The 19,648-nt window shown below is 43.8% G+C and overlaps 1 protein-coding gene and 1 long non-coding RNA gene across 3 annotated transcripts in view; one reads left to right on the top strand and one right to left on the bottom strand.

The window, feature by feature from the left end:
- Nucleotides 1-14,676, bottom strand: part of MYLIP (myosin regulatory light chain interacting protein) — a 21,915-nt gene extending 7,239 nt beyond the window's left edge. The window contains exons 1-3 of one of the 2 annotated variants that reach the window (XM_081827648.1): nucleotides 14,441-14,676; nucleotides 13,137-13,327; nucleotides 639-824 (exon numbers count right to left, since the gene is read on the bottom strand). In XM_081827648.1, coding sequence (XP_081683774.1) covers nucleotides 639-824; nucleotides 13,137-13,327; nucleotides 14,441-14,527 — 464 coding nt within the window. In that variant the 5' untranslated portion in view covers nucleotides 14,528-14,676. The remainder of the gene's footprint in view (nucleotides 1-638; nucleotides 825-13,136; nucleotides 13,328-14,440) is intronic. The other variant, XM_081827649.1, reaches the window with a different exon arrangement.
- A 288-nt stretch (nucleotides 14,677-14,964) lies between these two features.
- LOC145722812 (uncharacterized) lies at nucleotides 14,965-16,916 on the top strand. Its single transcript, XR_014147379.1, has 2 exons — nucleotides 14,965-15,541; nucleotides 15,643-16,916. It is a non-coding gene; the product is annotated as an uncharacterized LOC145722812 (long non-coding RNA).
- The last annotated feature ends 2,732 nt before the right edge of the window (nucleotides 16,917-19,648 follow it).

A 19,648-nucleotide genomic window follows, 5' to 3' on the forward strand; every position in this document is an offset into this window, starting at 1 on the left:
GTTCCACCCCCCGCTTAGCCACCGGAGTGACGTCCCTCAGCGGAGCAGACTTTTAAAAGTTCCGATTTTGTGCTCCGTGGTTCTATCACTTGCCAGAAGCGGCCGACGGAGGCCCCTCCCCCGCCGTCTATCCTCCCGAATATCGCCTCGGATTCACTTCTCCGCACGTCCTACCTTCCAGAAAGTGGTCGCTTTTCTGCTGAGAGAGTTGTTGCTCTTCTTTTCTTCGATCTCCTGTTGAGTTTGTAGGTGTTCAGAATGGTTTGATCCCTATCCAGCTGAATTCCTGAGAGGAGACGAAATCCAGGTCTCCTACTCCTCCGCCATCTTGCTCCGCCCCCAACATATATGATAGACTTTTGAAGAGATCTGCATCCTTCAGAGGTCAGAGATTTAAAAAAATTCCTGTTCCACAGCATTTTATATAAGGGCATTCATTTAGGTGGATTGTTTTGTGTCTGTAAATTTCTCGAAGAAAAGGCTAAGAATCTTTCGAGAACAACTGGCTAAATTGGGCAATGATCTAGTCTTAGCCTCACCAATTATCTGTATATATACCAGAGATTCATTTTCCTAGGGAAATACCTATAAATTCGCTAGCTCGATGAATACGAACAGTTGCCCCCATGCAGCCTTACCTGTTCAAGGTGGCGCTGGAGAGCTCCTTTGCACACAGCTCCTCGTAGTTGTACTTGGCGGTGTTCTGATTGTAGTCTCCAAACTTGGTCTGGGCCAGGAGGGCACTGAGTTCCACTGCCTGCTCTGGGGAGCACTGGAGTTGGCCTGCCAGGAGGGTCTCTTTGATATGCAAGAAGAAGATATGCCTGCAAAGCATTGCGAGAAGGTTATCCTGGGGGACTAGCTTGATATCAAGCTCAACCTGCTTAGCAATTTCACAATCCCTTTTAGGTAAGGAAAATACAATAATTTAAAAAGCCACCCCCTGGGGCACCTGCGTGGCTCAGTCGTTAAGCGTCTGCCTTTGGCTCAGGTCATGATCCCAGTATCCTGGGATCGAGCCCCACATCGGGCTCCCTGCTCCATGGGAAGCCTGCTTCTCCCTCTCCCACTCCCCCTGCTTGTGTTCCTGCTCTCGCTGTCTCTCTCTTTGTCAAACAGATAAATAAAATCTTTAAAAAATAATAAATAAATAAAAATAAAATAAATAAAATAAAAAGTCACCCCCAAAATGCTCGCCACTAAAGACACTTCCTTTTTTTTTTTTTTAAATCCTGAGTATTAAGGCAAAATAAGGCAAAATAAGTCTAAGGACTTAAGTTTCTCTGGAATAAAAAGTATAACCCAGAGAAAACTAATCTAATTAAGACAAGTTCAGTAACATTCAAGTTATCAAATATAAAATAACTCCACACAAGTTTCTCCATTAAATTTTTAAAAATTTTTTAAAAGAAATTATCTTGAGAAAAACTTGATCTTGATGTGGACTTCATATCTTAGATCCTCACCTTTATTCAAATGACCCCCAAATCTCTAGTTTTTGCCCCAACTTCTCTAAAAGCATCACATTCAAATGTCCAAGTGCCTATAGACGCCTCCACTTTGATGTTCAGTATCCTAATTTCACTTTGTTCAAAACCAAACTCACTGCTTTCCTTCCCAAACCCACTTTTTCTTCCAGTGGGAACCTGAGACTTGTTTGTTATCTTACCCATAGACCCACTTTTGACTTTTTGTTTTATTTCCACCTACTATCTCTGCAAACTCTTTAAAGTCAGTTACAGTCTTCCTATTATTACCTCCTATGTCCTACTTGCAGCTCTCAACTGTCTGAGAATTTATAATCTCCCCCAAGCCAATCTCTCTAGACTCTGCTAATCCACCTTCCAAGCTACTTGTTTCTGGGATAAGCTTGCCATTTCTCCACTCAAAATCCTTCAAGGGCCCCTGACTGTTTGCCAAGGAAGCATACTGTTGGCATGAACCCAGGGTTCTGTGGGTCTGGCCCCCCAACGTCCAGCCACATGTCCCATCATTCCCTCCAGCCACTATGCTGCTGGGAAAGAGACAATTCCTCTTCCTGGGAAGACCAAACATATTCATGTCCCTGTGTCTCTGCTCTCTCTGTCCTGAGGGGCATTCTTTCTGCCCCCTCACTTAGATACCCTTTCATCCATACCCTATGCAAACTGTTTATTTCTCTATTATAGTATTCAACATAGTCTAACTTTTACAGTTAGCTGCACGTTAGCCTACGTCTCAAGTGTCTCTAGCACCAGCGAGCTCTGTGAATGGATGTAAAACCACACGTCGTCTGTGGACCCCAAATCCCATTCCATTTGTGCCTGTCTTAATTGCATACAATACTAAATTCTACATTTACTATAAGGTATGTCAGACTTAGACACTCCCAGGAAATGCCACATACCGTTGCCTGCTAATCCAGAGTGCCCAAGATTCTCAAGAGTATCTAAAACTGCCACAGACAGACTGGCCTAGGTTATAAAATTGGTCTCTGGCAAACATACGGGTATAAACTTCCTTTGATGACTTGTTATAGCCTCCCAAACTTGCTTAAATGTCACAATATTCCTTCCAGTAACAAATGAATTACGACCAGCAGTAAAGTTCTGACACTGCTCTGAATAGAGCTCATAAGCTCAGCTTCCCACTTGAGCTGGATACCCTTATTCCAGTCCTCAGCAGTGCTTTAATTTATATACTAGTCCTATGTCTGATGTCCCAGGTAGAGGGGATCCATGAGCAATATAAGAAAAGCAGAAGGAAGCAGGGCTAGAAATACAAGGGGGAGGGGCTCTATGGACAGTCTCAAAATGTCAGGCAGACAAGAGCCATTAATCTTCCTTTAAGAGATGTTTAAATTCAACGTTTTATGTGTTCTACAATGATAAAGAAATACTTAAAATTATCAGACTCTGCCAAATACTGCAGCTTTTTCTTTATTCAAAGCCCCAATGAAGAAATCACAGTAAGAATGCCATAAGAGCATGGAAAGAAGATAAGCATGGTTTTTATTAACCCAAACATCTGCTAGTCTTTAAAGTATTTCTGACACACCGCTAAACTGAGAAGGGGGTCCCTACTGGGGCAGAAATAACCACAGAAATAGCTTGTTTTAAAATAGCTATCTGAGCAGTGAGGACTAGCATTCCCCTACAATCTTGGTGTTACAACACTAATTCAGCTGTCAAAAGGCTTTTTCGATGGCCATTCAGTAAATTTCATCTTGGTGAACGTATCGCTGTCTCTGTATTCATGAAAGGGGAAACAAAACTCTGAATACATGCTGATGTTAGAGAAGAAACTACGTGCTGAATGAGCTTAAGGGTATCACCACAAACTAAGTCTTCTCAACTTAATCACTGCTCAGGTGGGAGTATCTTTTAACTTCTTTCCCTAGTATCAACCTAGAGCCTAGTTCTCTGTTTCATGAAAGAGTTACGTTTAGCCCGCAAGAGTCTCACCATCGATCCAATTTCTCTTTCCAAACCATCCGCGCCTGCTCCTAGAGAGGGAGCTGCCAAAATCAAAGGCAAAGGAGCAGTAAGAGAATGTAACAGGTGGTCAGCAGTCTGAGACCTAATGCTGACCTCTTCTCAGCCTGTGGGTCAGAATTTCACAAAGAGGGCAGGAGGACAACTGGCCTTTTCTACATACCGCCCCCCTCCCCCCAACCCATTCTAGGCTGGATGGCAATGCATACCCCGTAAGTAGAAGAATCCTCCTCTTTCCCCCTTACATGAACTTTCGGAGAGGGCCCTTCCTGTATTTTGCAGTTTCATGGCTACCAAGTAACTTTTTCATTTCAAGTCCACAAATATTTGTCATTCGTTGCCTCTGTGCCAAGCCCCACCCTGGAGTCACAGGGTGAACTGATCGGATCCTTTTTAGCTGGAACTGACCGGCCTTTAGCGTGAAGGAACATATCCTATCGTGGTAACTCCAGCCTCAAACTGATTTTTGGGTGACACGTGGATGCTCTTCAGGAGAACAAGACAATGAAGCAGTGACCGCAAGGGTCACCAGCTGTGGTGAGCCATGGGCATAGTCTCATGCCCTCTTCCCAACAGGGACGACGGCAGAGCTTGGAGACACATTCCAACAAGGAATCCAGTGATGGCTCAAGTGTTCGAGGGGTGATTTTGAAGCAAGTATTTTTTTCCTATTATTTTTCTCTTGAACCATCTGCTCTGTAACTGTCTAGTTCATGGACTGCCCCCCACCAATCCCTTTTTGTAAAATGGGTGAAAGGTTACCGATCATATCAAAATAAGCAGATGTGGTCAAAGAAGTCATACCTGCAATTAAATTTTTTTTTTAAAGACTTTATTTATTTGCCCCAGTGAAAATTTTTTTTTTAACTAAAGATCAAAAGCGGTTGACTTCTCTAATTGGCTTTAGGCTACATGCTAGAATCACAAACAGAAAGAAAGCCTTTGGGGGCACCTGGGTGGCTCAGTCTTTAAGCATCTGCCTTCCGCTCAGGTCATGATCCCAGGGTCCTGGGATCGTGCCCCGCATCGGGCTCCCTGCTCTGCGGGGAGCCTGCTTCTCCCTCTCCCACTCCCTCTGCTTGTGTTCCCTCTCTCACTGTCTTTCTCTGTCAAATAAATAAATAAAACCTTAAAAAATAAATAAATAATTAATTAAAAAAGAAAGAAAGTCTTTGGGAAAAAAACCTTTGTCTTAAGCAAATATCTGTGAATATGTCCTGCAGACAAAAGCTCAAACTGCATTTTCTAAACATTCTTCCAGCTGTGTGGTTCTTCAAGTTTTACTCAGTTACTAAGAAATATGTGGATCAGTCTGGAGGCCCAGAGTGAAACATTCTGGTTCACAAAGTAAGGTCTTTGCATCATGGGTACAAATGAATTCACACTTGCTGTAGCATTATGGAAGATTTAAAAAAAATGGAGTAAATAATACGTTAAAAAAAAAAAAAGAAGATAGTAGGAAGGGAAAAATGAGGGGGGCGAAATCGGAGGGGGAGACGAACCATGAGAGACTATGGACTCTGGGAAACAAACTGAGGGTTCTTAGAGGGGAGGGGGGTGGGGGGATGGGTTAGCCTGGTGATGGGTATTAAAGAGGGCACGTACTGCATGGAGCACTGGGTGTTATACACAAACAATGAATCATGGAACACTACATCAAAAACTAATGATGTAATGTATGGTGATTAACATAACAATAAAATAAAATTTTTTAAAAATGGAGTAAATATTAAGGATATGCCATATTCTCATTAAAAAAAGTCACATATCCTTAATACATTTTTGTTTTGGAGTACTTCAAATTTCTCCTACTTTAAAAATTAATTCCTTTCCATAGCTTTAAGGAATAAAGTTAGGTCATTTATCTTTTAAGAACTGTAAGCAGAGAACTGTCCTCTGAACACTGGCTTGTCTCATAAAGAAATCATCTAATAATCAAAGCAGAACTTTCTGCAAACCGACAGGGGTTGCTGACCTGACCATCATAGGCGGTTGCGCTCACTCACTGCCCTTTGGTATCCTCCCGGTGACATCATTTTGAAGAACTTTCTGTGACACAAATGCAAATCAACTATATCCACATTTGCTATTAGACTCCACATTGAAGTAACAAACCTAAAACATCTTTAAAATGGCTAAGAAACGATTTTTAAAAACTCTCCAGGGCCAACAATTGAACAATGTTTCTCCCCCAGACCTGACTGAGCCTGGCCAGTGATGCTGGTGTGTCCCTCACCCAGTTAGAGGCCCTTCTGAGATCACCCGCGTGCCTGCCTCAGTCCAATGAGTCAGTTCATCACATCAGTTTATTTTAAACCTAGCTCCAACTGCCAAGCTGTATTTAAAAACTTTCAAATTAAAAAAAAAAACAAAACTACTATACATTTTTGTTTTGTTTTGTATCTTAAGTTCCACCGAAACAAAGATCAGTTCATGATGGCTCCTAGGCCTAAACGTATAAGCTAAAACCGTAACAACTTTTAGACTGACACGTAAGAGAGTATCTCCATCACTTGGGGGTTAGGCAAAAGTTTCTCAGGACACAGCAAAAATCATAAAAGAGAAAAATGGATAAATCAGACTTTACCAAAATTAAAAATTTCTACTCATCAAAAGGCATTAAAATAGGCAAGGGGCGCCTGGGTGGCTCAGTCGGTTAAACGTCCGCTTTCGGCTCAGGTCATGATCCCAGGGTCCTGGGATTGAGCCCCATGTCGTGCTCCCTGCTTAGCGAGGAGTCTGCTTCTCTGCTTCTCCCTCTCCCTCTGCCTCTCCACCACCCCCCGTGCTCGCTCTCTCTCAAATACATAAATAAAAAGTCTTAAAAAAAATAGAAAGAAAATGGGCAAGCCACAGAAGAAAAAATATTTACAAAACACATCTCTGACAAAGACCTGGTATAGTTAAAGAATCTGCATAGCTCAAAAGCAAAGACAACAACTCGGTAAAAATGGGTAAATGACTAGAATAGATACTTCACAAAAGAATATGGAGGAAAGGCCAATAAGCACATGAAAAAAGTGGTTAACATTATTAATCAAGAGAGATGGATCAATGAAACCTACAACACCCCCACCGGAAGGCTGGCAGGGGTGTGGGGGACTCAGAAACTCTCGATGGGAGGACGGAGTGGTACACCTTGGGGAAAGGCCTGGCAGCTACTTCAAAAACTAAATGATCACCTCCTCTGTGACCCAGCTAGTCCATTCTTAGGTATTTCCTCAAGAGAAAGGAAAATATATGTTTTCAAAAAAGATTGTACTTGACCACAGCAGCTTTACTCAGAATAGGTGGAAAACAGGTGTTCATCACCAGGAGTACGGATCGACAAACAGTAGTATATTCATACGATGGAATACTACCTAGCACGAACAGTCATTGAAATATATATATATATATAATAATATGATGAATCTCTAAAAAATTATAATGAACAAAAAGAAGCCAGACACAAAAGAGCACGCACTACAGGCATGATTCCATCTGTGTGAAGCAGGATGGGCGTAACTAACCTATGCTGGAGGGTGGGGGTGGGGAAGGAGGGCAGGGACTGACCTCAGAAGGGCATGAGGGAACTTTCTGGAGTGGTGGTAATATTCTAAATCTCAATAAGGATTTTGTTTAAACAGACATATCCATTTGTCAAAACTCATCAAATGGTGTAATTAGGATTTATGCATTTCATTGTATGTAAATATTTTATCAAAAGGAAAAAAAGAACTGTCGATAAATACAGAGTTCTACTTAAGGATATGCATACTGAAATCTTTAGGGGGAAGTGTACTTACCCATAACTTAGTTTGAAAAACATTAAAAACAAACATGTGATAAAGCAAGTATTTTATTTTATTTAATTAATTTATTTATTTATTTTAAAGATTTTATTTATTTATTTGAGAGAGAGAGAATGAGAGACAGAGAGCATGAGAGGGAGGAGGGTCAGAGGGAGAAGCAGACTCCCTGCCGAGCAGGGAGCCCAATGCGGGACTCGCTCCAGGGACTCCAGGATCATGACCTGAGCCGAAGGCAGTCGCTTAACCAACTGAGCCACCCAGGCGCCCATAAAGCAAGTATTTTAAACTGATTAAACTATTAATAGTAGAATTTAGATCAGGGTACCAGCTGTTCACTGTAAAAATCTTCAACTTATCTACATGTTTGAAAATTTTCATAATAAGAGGTTCAGTAAATAACACTAGTGAAAATCCTTAGGGTCATGGTTCAGAATTCAAATGAACAGCTACCTATACCTAAAATGAACTATCAGATCTACTACACTCCATGGAAGGCTTGCAATTGAGAAACTGTCAGGGCCAAATAATGACCAAGTCAGGTCTCTATTCAGCTTAAGGAAATCCTTCTCAAAGCCCAAAATGGAAAATGGGACCCATGAACAAATTTGCTCTTCCTCAGGTTCCAAAGCAGTTAAAAGATATGGGGGGTAGGGAGGGGCTGAAAGGGAAGGGAAACCCCCCAACCTCAAAAGGATTACAGGAAGCATGAGATCTGCACTTGGAAAAAATAGGATTACTTACTCACAACACATACCTGACCTAGGCAAACAACAATCCAGGCAATCCTGCAGTTTAAATGTGTTCCCTACACGATCTCTCCCAAAGGTCTGGATTGTGGGGAGTGCTGTTAAATCCAGGAGAGGTCTGGAAGCAGACTACAGTGGGGCATGACTCCGAGAGTAAATGTACCTCATTTGCATGGAGTAGTGCATCACTGGGCACCCTGAGTCTGATCCTATGTGCCATCTACATTGTCCAGTTTTAGTTCAAATGACAGATTTAAAATTAAAAGTTCATTTTGGTTACATAAAAAAATCGATTTCTTAATGTTCTTTGGAAACTTCATACAAATATATATGTATGAGAAATTCATAAAGATACTGAATGTGCCCAGATGGGAGATCTGTGGCTAAAATAAACATATGATCATGCAAACATCCTATACTTTGAGCAAAAAGAAAAATTTAATAGATAAATCAGAATTCAGAAAGCTAATTAATACTTTCTGAAAACAATATAGAAGCCTGCTTTTCTTTCCTGGGGCCTATTTTGTCTTTGGTCATACCAAAAAAACAAAAAAACAAGGAATGTGTCATTCCACTCTTTGGCATAGAGTTGATAAGAAAAACACAGCGACACCTTTATATCAGATAAATATTGCTGCAACAGTGTCCTACAGAACATACCCATTCTGAATTCCACAAAGGTAAATTATGCTAAGAAACCTTTACCAACACTGACAATATGTTGAAAGATACTGAAAATGATTATAGGCCCTGGCTAGGATCCATATGATTTGGTTTGTATACATTCAAGATTATCACCTCAACTCTGCCCATGGTTGCATGTGGCATTTGCTTTGTGGATTTCAATGATGCCATCTTCCCTGGATTTTGACATCTAAGTGATTTTTGTTGGGAGAAGAGAAAACCTGGGTTCAATAAGTACTTAGAACCTACAAATTGGCTGAAAATTAGACTAAGAGAGCCTGTAGCTTGAAACTATCTGAACTTCATAAAAGGTCCAGGCGAGTGGTAGTTCATTTTAGATGAGAACTAACAGCCAAAATAAACAAAAGGCTTGGGGTGCGATGGAGAGAGGGAAAGAAGGAAGCAAAAGAATGCCAAGCTCTGAGCAAATTCTTAACAGAGAATAATCACTACAAAACATTTTTTAATGGTGAGATTTCTTTTAGATAGTCTCAAACTTTTCAGTTTATAGAAGCAAACTGGTAAACATTTCATTATCTGTAAGAAAATTTGTATTATCAGTATCAGTTAACCCCATTTTTATTTACTTCTAATTTCTCAATTCATTGATTCAACAAATGTTTATGCACCAGGCACTTTGGCAGACTCTGGGGATACGACGTTGATCAACCCCCTGCTTCATGGAATTTAAATTATTAGAGTAGCTGACAATAAACAAATTGTCACAGAAGTAAATGGTAGTGTTATACACTCATTAGATGCTATAAAGGAAAGCTACGTGATGTCTTGGGACAGTTCAGTCTCCTGAGCAGGCCCAGCAAAGGCTTTCCCAAGGAGCAACAACTGAGTGGAGTCTGGAGGACAGCAGGATTTAACGAGGGATGAGTCAAACTCAACACCACTTGCTCACATCACTAAAATCTTGATGGGATTCAACGCTCAGGATTACAGCATTTCCCTGAACATTTAGTGCAGGACTCATGGAACCCTTGTACTAAGGCTGATTTCTGGGAAAGAGAATTCAGGTGTTGGTGAGTCTTAAGGAAGCAGGAGAGCCCCTAGCAAAGATCACAGAACTCTGCTAAAATGTAGCAAAGTCAGGAGAAACAGATACATTTTATGGGCAGTGGATGGTATAATCACCATCTCTGTAGATGAAGCATATAATTCTCAAATCTCTGGCTTTGAAAATGTGACACAATCTGGTCTGAATTGCTGTGAATAACTGAGAGCCTCTGAAAGGCAAGAATTTCAAAGATCACTATTATTTCAGATCTACTTCCAGAATTCATTAGTTTCACTTTTAGTTTTAATGCACAGCATGCAAACATCTGCTGATATACCTGTTGGTCTCTGTCTCTGAAATGTGTCAGCGGAGTCTGAACAAGACTCTCTGGTTACTTTCCAGACCCCCCATTCAAAGGCAAACATACTAATCTGGGTAAAGAACCAAATCAGAGACCAGATTAACTGTATCAATCTAAGCAGACACTTGGTATGGTCTTTTTTTTTTTTCTTTTTCTTTTCTTTCTTTCTTTTTTTTTTTTGTCTTCAGAAAAATATATTTAGGAAAACATTAAGGAAAATAAGAGAGAGGAAGCAGAAGCAAAGAAAAAAAGATTTACTGCTAGAAAGGATTTTTAGAGACAAACTCTTCCTGGGCTTTCAACTGAGATGAAGCTCAGGGTTGGCCATCTTGGAAGTCTGTCCACTCTGATAGTTGGGTACAGAGCTGCCCCCAGAATGCAAGGCCTCTGCCCCACCCCCACCCCTCCCCAACTACTCTCCTGTTACCAACAGGCCTTCCTGTCTGCCATTCAGCAGCCGCCTCCCTAATATGATGCAAACTAATATATTCACTGCCCCCACTTAGACCAGCTCCACTGTGAGTAGGCTACTTTAATTCTCCACAGAGGCCAATTTGGCCAGGATATTTCAGAACCATTTAATAAACTATCCAGACACTGTGAGTATACTAAACGTACCCTCCTGACTTGACTTTGAGATGGTAAAAAATCATGGCTCATAACTGGACTGGCAGAGCTGTGTTTATGGACTATGTAAACAGATCTATTTTATTTTCATGGCAGTTTATATAAATATTTTATAACGAATTATTAAACATCAAAGAGTTTACCAACCAGCTTTATCTGGCTAACATGGCGTTAGAGAAAAATCAGTATTTTTGCCCTGTAGTATCATGCACATAAAAACAATGCTAATTTTAACTATACTGGACCCAGCACAACTTTTGATCCTAATGAAAAGGTACAAATGTTAATTACAAATCACTTTAGTTATTAGAGCAGAATGCTCTATGCTTTAAAAGCGGCATTTTCTTCAAATTCTGTATTTTGGACAACCCCATAAAAAACAAGTAAAATTCACCAATATTTTAAAAGCAAGTCAAATGTTTAGATCATGCTAATTTTTTGATAAGATTTCAAAAGGAACTAAAATCAATTAAAATTACCTAGGTAACTAGGTATGTGTATTCTCTGAGTGCTAGTAGGCATGAATCTCAAGAGTTAGTCAATTGACTCAACAAAGTAGGAAATATCTAATTCACAGAATATCTCTATTTCTTGCATGAATAAAATGGACTTAATAATGGTTATTAACTCAGTTGCAGAAAAGCACAGGTAAAGACCATCTAGTAGCAAACTTCAAAGTCTGTAATCATTCATAACACAATTGGATTACGCTATTATGACTGCAGCCATTGTTTAAATGAGATGTATTTGGTCCTTGAAGCTTCTGCAAATTTAAAAAATAAAGTTGTACCATCAAAACAGATTTGCATCCGGAGACCCAGAAAGGATTGCAAAATCATAAAACTACACAATGAAAATTCCAATATGTTGTAATATATATATGTGTGTGTGTTTGTTTGTGTGTGTGTGTGTGTATCCTTTGCTCTTACTCTACTCCAAGTTATCACATTGAAGTGCAGAGTGGAAACTTTCACAAATCAGCTTTAAGTTAAAACAAAGAAATACAACCCTATCCTGGGCGCCTGGGTGGCTCAGTTGGTTAAGCGACTGCCTTCGGCTCAGGTCATGATCCTGGAGTCCCGGGATCGAGTCCCGCAGGAGTCTGCTTCTCCCTCTGACCCTCCCCCCTCTCATGTGCTCTCTCTCTCTCATTCTCTCTCTCAAATAAATAAAAAAAAAAAATCTTTAAAAAAAAAAAAAAAAGAAAGAAATACAACCCTATCCTGATTAATATAAACAGCTAAAACATCCTTAAACGTGCAATCACGCAAATATTTTGCAAGACATTTTCAGGAACACTAAGAATGTAATATACTAGCTTGCCCAGAAACAAAATTGAACATTTCCCTCACTCTTTAAAGCTCCATAACAAGGTAAAAGAGACATTTCAAATTCAAATGAACAGTATTTCAAAATATGTTTCTATCAGTCCTTCAGCAGAGGACAAAAAAATGACATGCTAACAACTCTTAAAGGATTTTGCCCACTTACCATTACTCGAGATTGTCACACTCACATTTTTCAAGTGCATGGCAAATTTCCAAACCAAAGGATTATGAAAAATATCAGAACTTAGATCCAAAGTTTGTTGTTTTTATAAGTCGTTTTCTTTTTCTTTCTTTCTTTTTTTTTTTAACATGTCGCTATACGATTGAGGTCTCTTACATTTCAGCAATAAATACTGAACGCCAGTTTCCTAATTTGGCTCATCCTTAAGAAGTATTACATTCAGTCCAGTGGAGAAAACATTCTCTCTTTGAAAAAGGAAACCACATGCTCCAGCTGTCTACCACTGCTGGTGGTTTTCTAGAAGTAGAGAGATAAATTCAACAATCTAAACAATCATGTGTTACGTATCTGCAGGCTGGAGTTCAGTTACACTGGCCTTACAAAGTTCTCTAAGTGTTCAAGAAACTTAAAAACTTCTAAAATTCTGCAGGGAGTCGGACAGAGCTTTTTGCTACATGCTGTAATCTGACACTAGGCTGAAGTTGACTAACTTTAAGTAACTAACCCAAGAGGAACTGTTTCCTGCTTTCTGTTAGAAGAGTCTACAATGACCTGTACTAACACTGCTGAGGCAGAGGTTACTATCGGGCATTATATGCAGCTATCAGGAAGTCAGTCGGGGTTTTAACCTTTTTTTTTTTTTTTCCCCCTGCATCGTGGCAGGGATCCCGAGTGTTTGTAAGAATTCAACCCTGCTCCCTCATTGTTTATAAAGACAAGAAAAACCACAAGAGCCAGAAAATGGACCCCAGGCCAACTAGGAGGCTCCCTGTTCACCTCAACAAAAGGGCTGTGCCGTGGAAAACTTCTCAGCTATGAACCAACTCGCTCTGTATCAAACACATTTGCCTGTGAACATCTCTGGGGAGGGGCAACGGCCCTTCTAAATGGAATCAAAAGTCTATTTGACATTGGTTTATTTCAGCATCATTTTACCTAGTCTGCTCCTGTAAGATGAGATGAGGCTCCACGAAGAACTTGACTCTCAGTTTAAGCCGGTAAGGGGCTAGCCCATCCATCTGCTGGGAGATCCGATTTCTCAGATTTAGCCATAAACTTTCACCTTTGCTACCCGTAAATTGCAGTCCAAAATAATCAACTTCTATAATTCCCAGCCGCCGGCACACCTAGAACAAAAATGAGTGCAACGTGGATGAGCAAACGGTCCCTGTAGTTGAAGCAAATCCAAGGACACCGTCTGGGTCTAAGATTCCTGCGTACTTTTCACAAAGTTCAACAAAGGTGTCACAATGCCCGCCTTCAGCTTAAGAACAAAGTTCTTAGATCCTAGTGTTGCTAAACCAATGGAGAGACTTGTGCTTCCTCTAACACCTGGGACACCGCCGCCAACTGCAGTAGAGAAAAAGGAGTCCTCAAAAGCAGCCTTCCAGAAAGGCTGAGGAAGGGAATCTACAGGGTATTTTCCCTCTTATTCCAATCTCTGGAATTTCCTCCACCAGCACAATCTGCACAGCTGATCTGGCAGATTATCCGGACAATTTTAACCATCTGGACTCCAAAAAAACAAACACACTGAGGAAACACGCCACAAGTGGCAGCTAAGCTTGTTACAAGAGGTTTTCCAAACATCTCAGGTCTAGGGGGTTTGAGGGCACAGCTTTCCATCTGAGATCAAATTTGCTGTCATACCAACATGCACTGTTCCGAACCATTCTTTTTCACTCCTGAGGAAATGCGTGCTTTAAAGACAACGGAGTGGATGACCAAAACCCACGGTTCTCCTGAGCCCTGCAAACCGGGAGGTGCAGGTGAATGGTCCATTTGAGAAGCAGCAAGAGACAAGGGCCCCGCTTGTCTGCCAAGCAACCCCAGGGACCTGCGACCGCCAGCAGCCACCTCATCTCGGGACTCAGCTGGCACTGCCAGACCCCGCGGGGACCCGACAGGCGGCATCATGCACACACCTGCGGCAGGTGTGCTGGGCCGCCTTCTTCCGGGAAAGTGCGGGGTTGGGGGGGGGGGCAGGGTGGCACGTCCGCCGCGCGCGTCCCCGCCCCCCCCCCCACGCGCTCCCAGCCTGCGGGGACCGCGTGCCCCACGGCCGCTAGGAGGAAGGGGCGCGGGCCGGGCGCCCGGGGCGCGCTCCCCCGCTGGCCGCAGCCGCAGCGCCGCCCGTCCCCTGGCAAAAGGCGCGCCCCGGAGCCTGGCGCCGCCGCGAGGCCCCTCGGCCTCGGGGGACCCGCCGGCCCCCCCTCCCCAGCCCGGCCCCTCGTCGTCACCTGGTTGAGGCAGTCCTCGCCGTTGGCTTTCGCCTCCACCTCCACCTCCATCAGCACCGCGTCCGGCCTCGTCACATAGCACAGCATGGCTGGGGCCGCCGCTGCCGCCAAAGCCGCCTCCTCTTTGGTGTGCGCGGGGCTGCCGCCTCGCCACCGCTCAGACCCAGCCCCGGGCTCGGCGAAGTTGGCCCTCGGGAGGCTGCAGCGCCGCTGCCCGCCGCCCCGCGGGCCCCCGCGTCCTCCTCCCCGCCACCCCCTCGCCAGCCCGCCCGCCGGCCTCACGGGTCTCCGCGGCGGCGCCGCACTCCCGCAGCCCGACTGCTTGCGGCGCGACGGGGGACCCCTCTGATATAGGGGCCCCGCCCCCTTCTGCTGGGGCCCCCGCCAATCACGGCGGCCCCGCCCCTCCGCCGCCGCCCGGCCAGCCAATAGCGGCGCCCGCTCGGCCGCGGCCCGGCCGCCCCAGGAGGTGGCAGCCTGCGGACGCCGAGGGCTGCGGGAGGAGGGAGGCTCCGGGACGCGCCGGCCGCCTCTGCCCGCTGGGCGACGCTGCTCCGAGCGGGCGACCGCCGGGGGCTCCGAGGCGGGGGCGCCTCTCTGTCGGGCTGGAATTGACAGGCAGTCAACGCCTCCGAGCAGCCTGCCGTTCTCCAGAAGCCTTGGATCGCTCCGAGAACGCTTTTCGGGAGAGGTGCACACAAAAAGGAAAGAGAGCCACCCCCAAGCCCAGAGCAAACTTTTCCCCCGGGGTTTGCCGCAGTGGGTTGTCGGAAGGCGGAACGGCTGTTCCTCCTTTCAGACTTCGTCAGCTGAAAAACAAAATCTGAGTATAAAAGTTTTTGCAGGTGACCCCCTGAGCCGGGGAGCTTGAGCTAGTGCTTCTGTCTAAATCCTCTCCAGAGGCTTCTGTTTACTGGCCGTGCGGAATCAGAACACCTTACGGGGCTCTAAGGCCCTCTCTTAGGTAGTGCATCCTGTCTCGTGCGTTATTCATTCATTAAACGTTAATTGAGCCCTGCTGTGCTTCCAGCCCCTTCTCTCAGGCAACCAGATGTTATTCCCCATCTTGAAGGTTAGGGACCTAATCTCGGAACCTAACAGGTGTAGTAGCTATTAATAATTCAAGGCCTACTACTCTTCATTTACTACTTGTTCCTTTTTGCCAATGCATTAATTAACCTACCTCTTTGGTTTCTTTATAGGAGAAACGAGAAGATGTGGGTTTCAGCCTGGGACCCTTGGAAAACCTACGTCCTCTCTCTGAAGTTCAGTGTTTTCAACAGTAAAATGAAAACCACAGTATCTGCTCTGCTCCTCATCGGCTCCCGCCCACCCCCCCACCCCCAGTGTTGCTGGGAAGAGCAGCAGAGATGTGCTCATGAAAGCATTTGAATGACCCGGTATTTGCAAGGAGATCTATAATGTCAGCTCGGCTACTGTCTGCCAGTGGCTTCTGTTCTTACCCCTTTTCCTGAATCTCAATGATCTCCGTCCCGGTGGCTTTTATTGCTGAAGAAATAGGAAGAGCATCGGAGCAGAAGGCTACAAGGAAGGATACTATCACAGTCTTTCTCGCTAAAGCCAACTATGGGCAAAATTCTAAGTAGTCGAAGTCCTTACCTCCAGTGTCGCAGGCGGACTTGTGCACTCACAGCTTTCTTTGTGTCTTACAAATAAATACGCTTCATGATATTGTACTGCTGAAATATTCTCCTCTCATATCAACTCCTGTTCCCCATTCCCTTAAATCCAGTTTACTGATTGAGAAATTTATCTGGGAGACGATATTTGGATCACTGTTATCTAATCTATGCTTAAGCACTAGCAACTTGAGGACAGGAAGAAGAGGTGAGGGCCAAGATGTGGCCCAGGTATATTGGTTAATATTTTTGTTTATGAACAACTAAGCTGGCTAACCCAAAGCCAGCAAACCAAAAGTTGGCTAACTTAAGCGAAAGGGAATCGAGTGTACAACTTTTGGAAGCTCGTAAAATCAATGGGGACAAGGCATGGAAATGAATAGAAAGGGAGAAATACTGGGTGACCGAAAAAAAAAATAAAAAAGACAAAACAAGTCACGACCAAAACCAAACACTTGTTTTGTTGAGAAACCACTTTAAAAATAACTTATATTTTTGGTTTTGGCAGGGGTATGTCTAAGCCAAACCCAGATTATGCTCCTGCTATGGGATGGTTGGGAAAGATTTCAATTGTTTTTGAAATTAAGAATCACCAGGAAGGGGGCGCCTGGGTGGCTCAGTCGTTAAGCGTCTGCCTTCGGCTCAGGTCATGATCCCAGGGTTCTGGGATCAAGCCACACATCGGGCTCCCTGCTCCGTGGGAAGCCTGCTTCTTCCCCTCCCACTCCCCCTGCTTGTGGTCCCTCTCTCGCTGTGTTTCTCTCTGTCAAATAAATAAATAAAATCTTTTAAAAAAAAAAAAAAAGAATCACCAGGAAGGTGGGTGGAGGGATGGGTGACATAGATAAAGGGGATTAAGAGCACATTTATCGTGATGAGCACTGAGTTATGTATAGAATTGTTGAGTCATTGTATTATACTCCTGAAACTAATATAACACTGTATGCTAATTATACTTCAATAAAAAAATAAATAAAAAAGAATCACTGGATAAGCCTGAGGAGGAGATGGATTTTTTTAAAAAGATTTTTATTTATGAGAGAGAGAGAGAGAGAGAACGAGGGGGGTGGGGTGGGGGGGGTGGAGGGCAGAGGGAGAACAGACTCCCCACTGAGTAGGGAGCCTGACGTGGGGCCGAATCCCAGGACCCTGGGATCATGACCTGAGCCAAAGGCAGATGCTTAAAGATTGAGCCACCCAGGTGCCCTGAGGAGATGGGTTTCTTAAAACAAAACAAAACAAAGCTAAAAACATGAAAATGGCACTTGAGGAGGTGGGAGAAATCCTGTTGACTGAGAAGAAAAATAATATTGGCTTCTACTAGCGTATATGGAAAATATGAGACCATAATCTCTCTCTCTCTCTCCCTCCCTCCCTCCTTCTCTCTTCTCTCTCTCTGGTGGTCCCTTTCTTTCTCTCCTAATTTATTCCTAAAGTAGAGATAGAGACTGGTTAGTTAGGGAATGAGAAAGCTGAGTTTGCTGGGGGTGAGAAACACATTATGTTCAAAGACCTGGTTAGGGAATAGGAAGCCCACAGAATTACTTCCTAAGAGGATTCCACCATCTGGTAATGCTACTAAACGTCTGGAGCCAGTTTCAAGCCCCAGCTGGGTCTAACTGCAAAATCAGAGACTCTGAACACCCTGGCCTGGGGGTGGTAACTGTATGGGATACAGAGCTGTGACTGATGCAGTTCTGAATTAGCCAGAGAGGTGCTACATTTTATCTGTGTCTGCCTTCTTTTGCTGGCAACTAGCTATCCTCCTTTAAATATTAACATAAACCAGCAAAGTAGAAGGATCAGCTGCACAAAGGTAGAATTTTACTTATTTATTTTTAAAGATTTTATTTATTTATTTGACAGAGAGCACACAAGCAGGCAGAGCATCAGGCAGAGGGAGAGAGAGAAGCAGATTCCCGCGGAGCAGGGAGCCCGATGCGGGACTCGAACCCAGGACCCTGGGATCATGACCTGAGCCGAAGGTAGACGCTTAACTGACTGAGCCATGCAGGCGCCCCAAAGGTGGAATTTTAAAATAGAAACCGTAACTAAGGGGTAGAGTTGGCTAAGCCAGCAGAGCCCTGGCCATTCGAACACACCCAAAGTGCTACAGTTTTTCTGTTTCCTCGATTAGGCCTCAAGACTGAACACTAGGTAATATTGGAAGGATGTGATGTGATGGTTGACTGGCTGTAAAATTTTTCTTCTGGTTGAGTGTGACGTCTGATCTTGCCAGCTGGATACCTGTCCTTGCTCAAATCTCTCTCAACCCTGCCCACGCCCTTGCACACACCCTGCCCTGGGTCAAAGGAAAAGCCCTTCTCTTTACCTCTTCATTTGTGGAGCAGGGAGGGAAGAAAATTCCGTGGCTGCCTAAAAAATCGTCCTTTTGCTTCCACACATTATTCAAGCTGATGATTCTCATAAACAATGCTTCATTGAGCACAAGTGGGTTAGAATGTGTTGAGTGAGCTGAGAGCTCTCATTGGACATATTAGACTTGTAAAACCAGGAGTGGTTTAATTTGATCCTGGCCTCCCATCAAAGCAGTGTCAGCGTCTCGTTTCCCAAACTGCTGGTTTGAGGAGCAGAGGAAGAGATGGAGAAGAGGCAACGCCCTGTCTCACAAACCCTGGAACATCTAAAATGGTTTCATCTTCGTTAATGGGCAGTTTACATGATTTTATTTAGTGGTGAGCGTACTTTGTGCTCATGGTGGACTACTCAGAAAAGACAGAAAAGCCACGAAGTACCTGTAACTTTGTCAGGCATTTCCCTGTTAGCGGTGATGTTTTACTTTCATACAGTGCATGCATGCAATGTGCTATAAATCTTGTGATATCATCAAATACTGCCCATGAACTTCTGGAGACATATCCAGAGAGCACGAGACGCTTGGGTGGGGAGTTCCCAATCTACAGCTAATGTTACGAACATTAGGAAAATCATAAACAGAAAGAAAAGCCTTCGTGAAAAAGTTCCAATTACTAATGTTTCTCAGCTGTCTTGTTTTCTGGAATACTACTCCTTCCTGTATTTGCTTTCCTTCTCACAGCTAGCATGCCCTCTGCAATGTCACATTTTGTGGTAATGCTTGCGTCTTGGGCATGGATCATTTAGTTGAGAGATGCTCAGAGCTGGGAAGTCACTTCTGACTTGGTACATTTTGTGTAACAACAGAAAGGTTTCGTTTAATATTTTGATGCCTCGCTTTCATTGATGGGATGGTCAAGAATTAGGCATGTACTCTTATACTTGCTTCTCAAGTCTGGCGATCTGCAGGTGCTGATCCACCCACAACAGGGTTCACCATCATTTTGACCTTGAAGGAGGCTGGGTGGATGCTGGGCATGAAGTTGGGAGCCATGAAACACAGAACAGGCCCAAGTGGCCCGAGGCTCAAACTCACAAAGCTATCCTAACTGGTGGTGTTCTATCCAGCGGATCTGTAATGACACCTCTCCTCTGTCCCTCCCTTGTCTGAGCATGCCTTGCTGCAAAAGATGTATTGTGTGCGTGGATGTGACTCAGAATTTTGTGGGGGTGGCCATCAAGCCCGACTCCG

The sequence above is a fragment of the Leptonychotes weddellii genome, chromosome 8 (assembly GCF_054177405.1).
Source record: "Leptonychotes weddellii isolate Sample4059 chromosome 8, ASM5417740v2, whole genome shotgun sequence".
In the NCBI taxonomy this organism is placed as follows: Eukaryota; Metazoa; Chordata; class Mammalia; order Carnivora; family Phocidae; genus Leptonychotes; species Leptonychotes weddellii.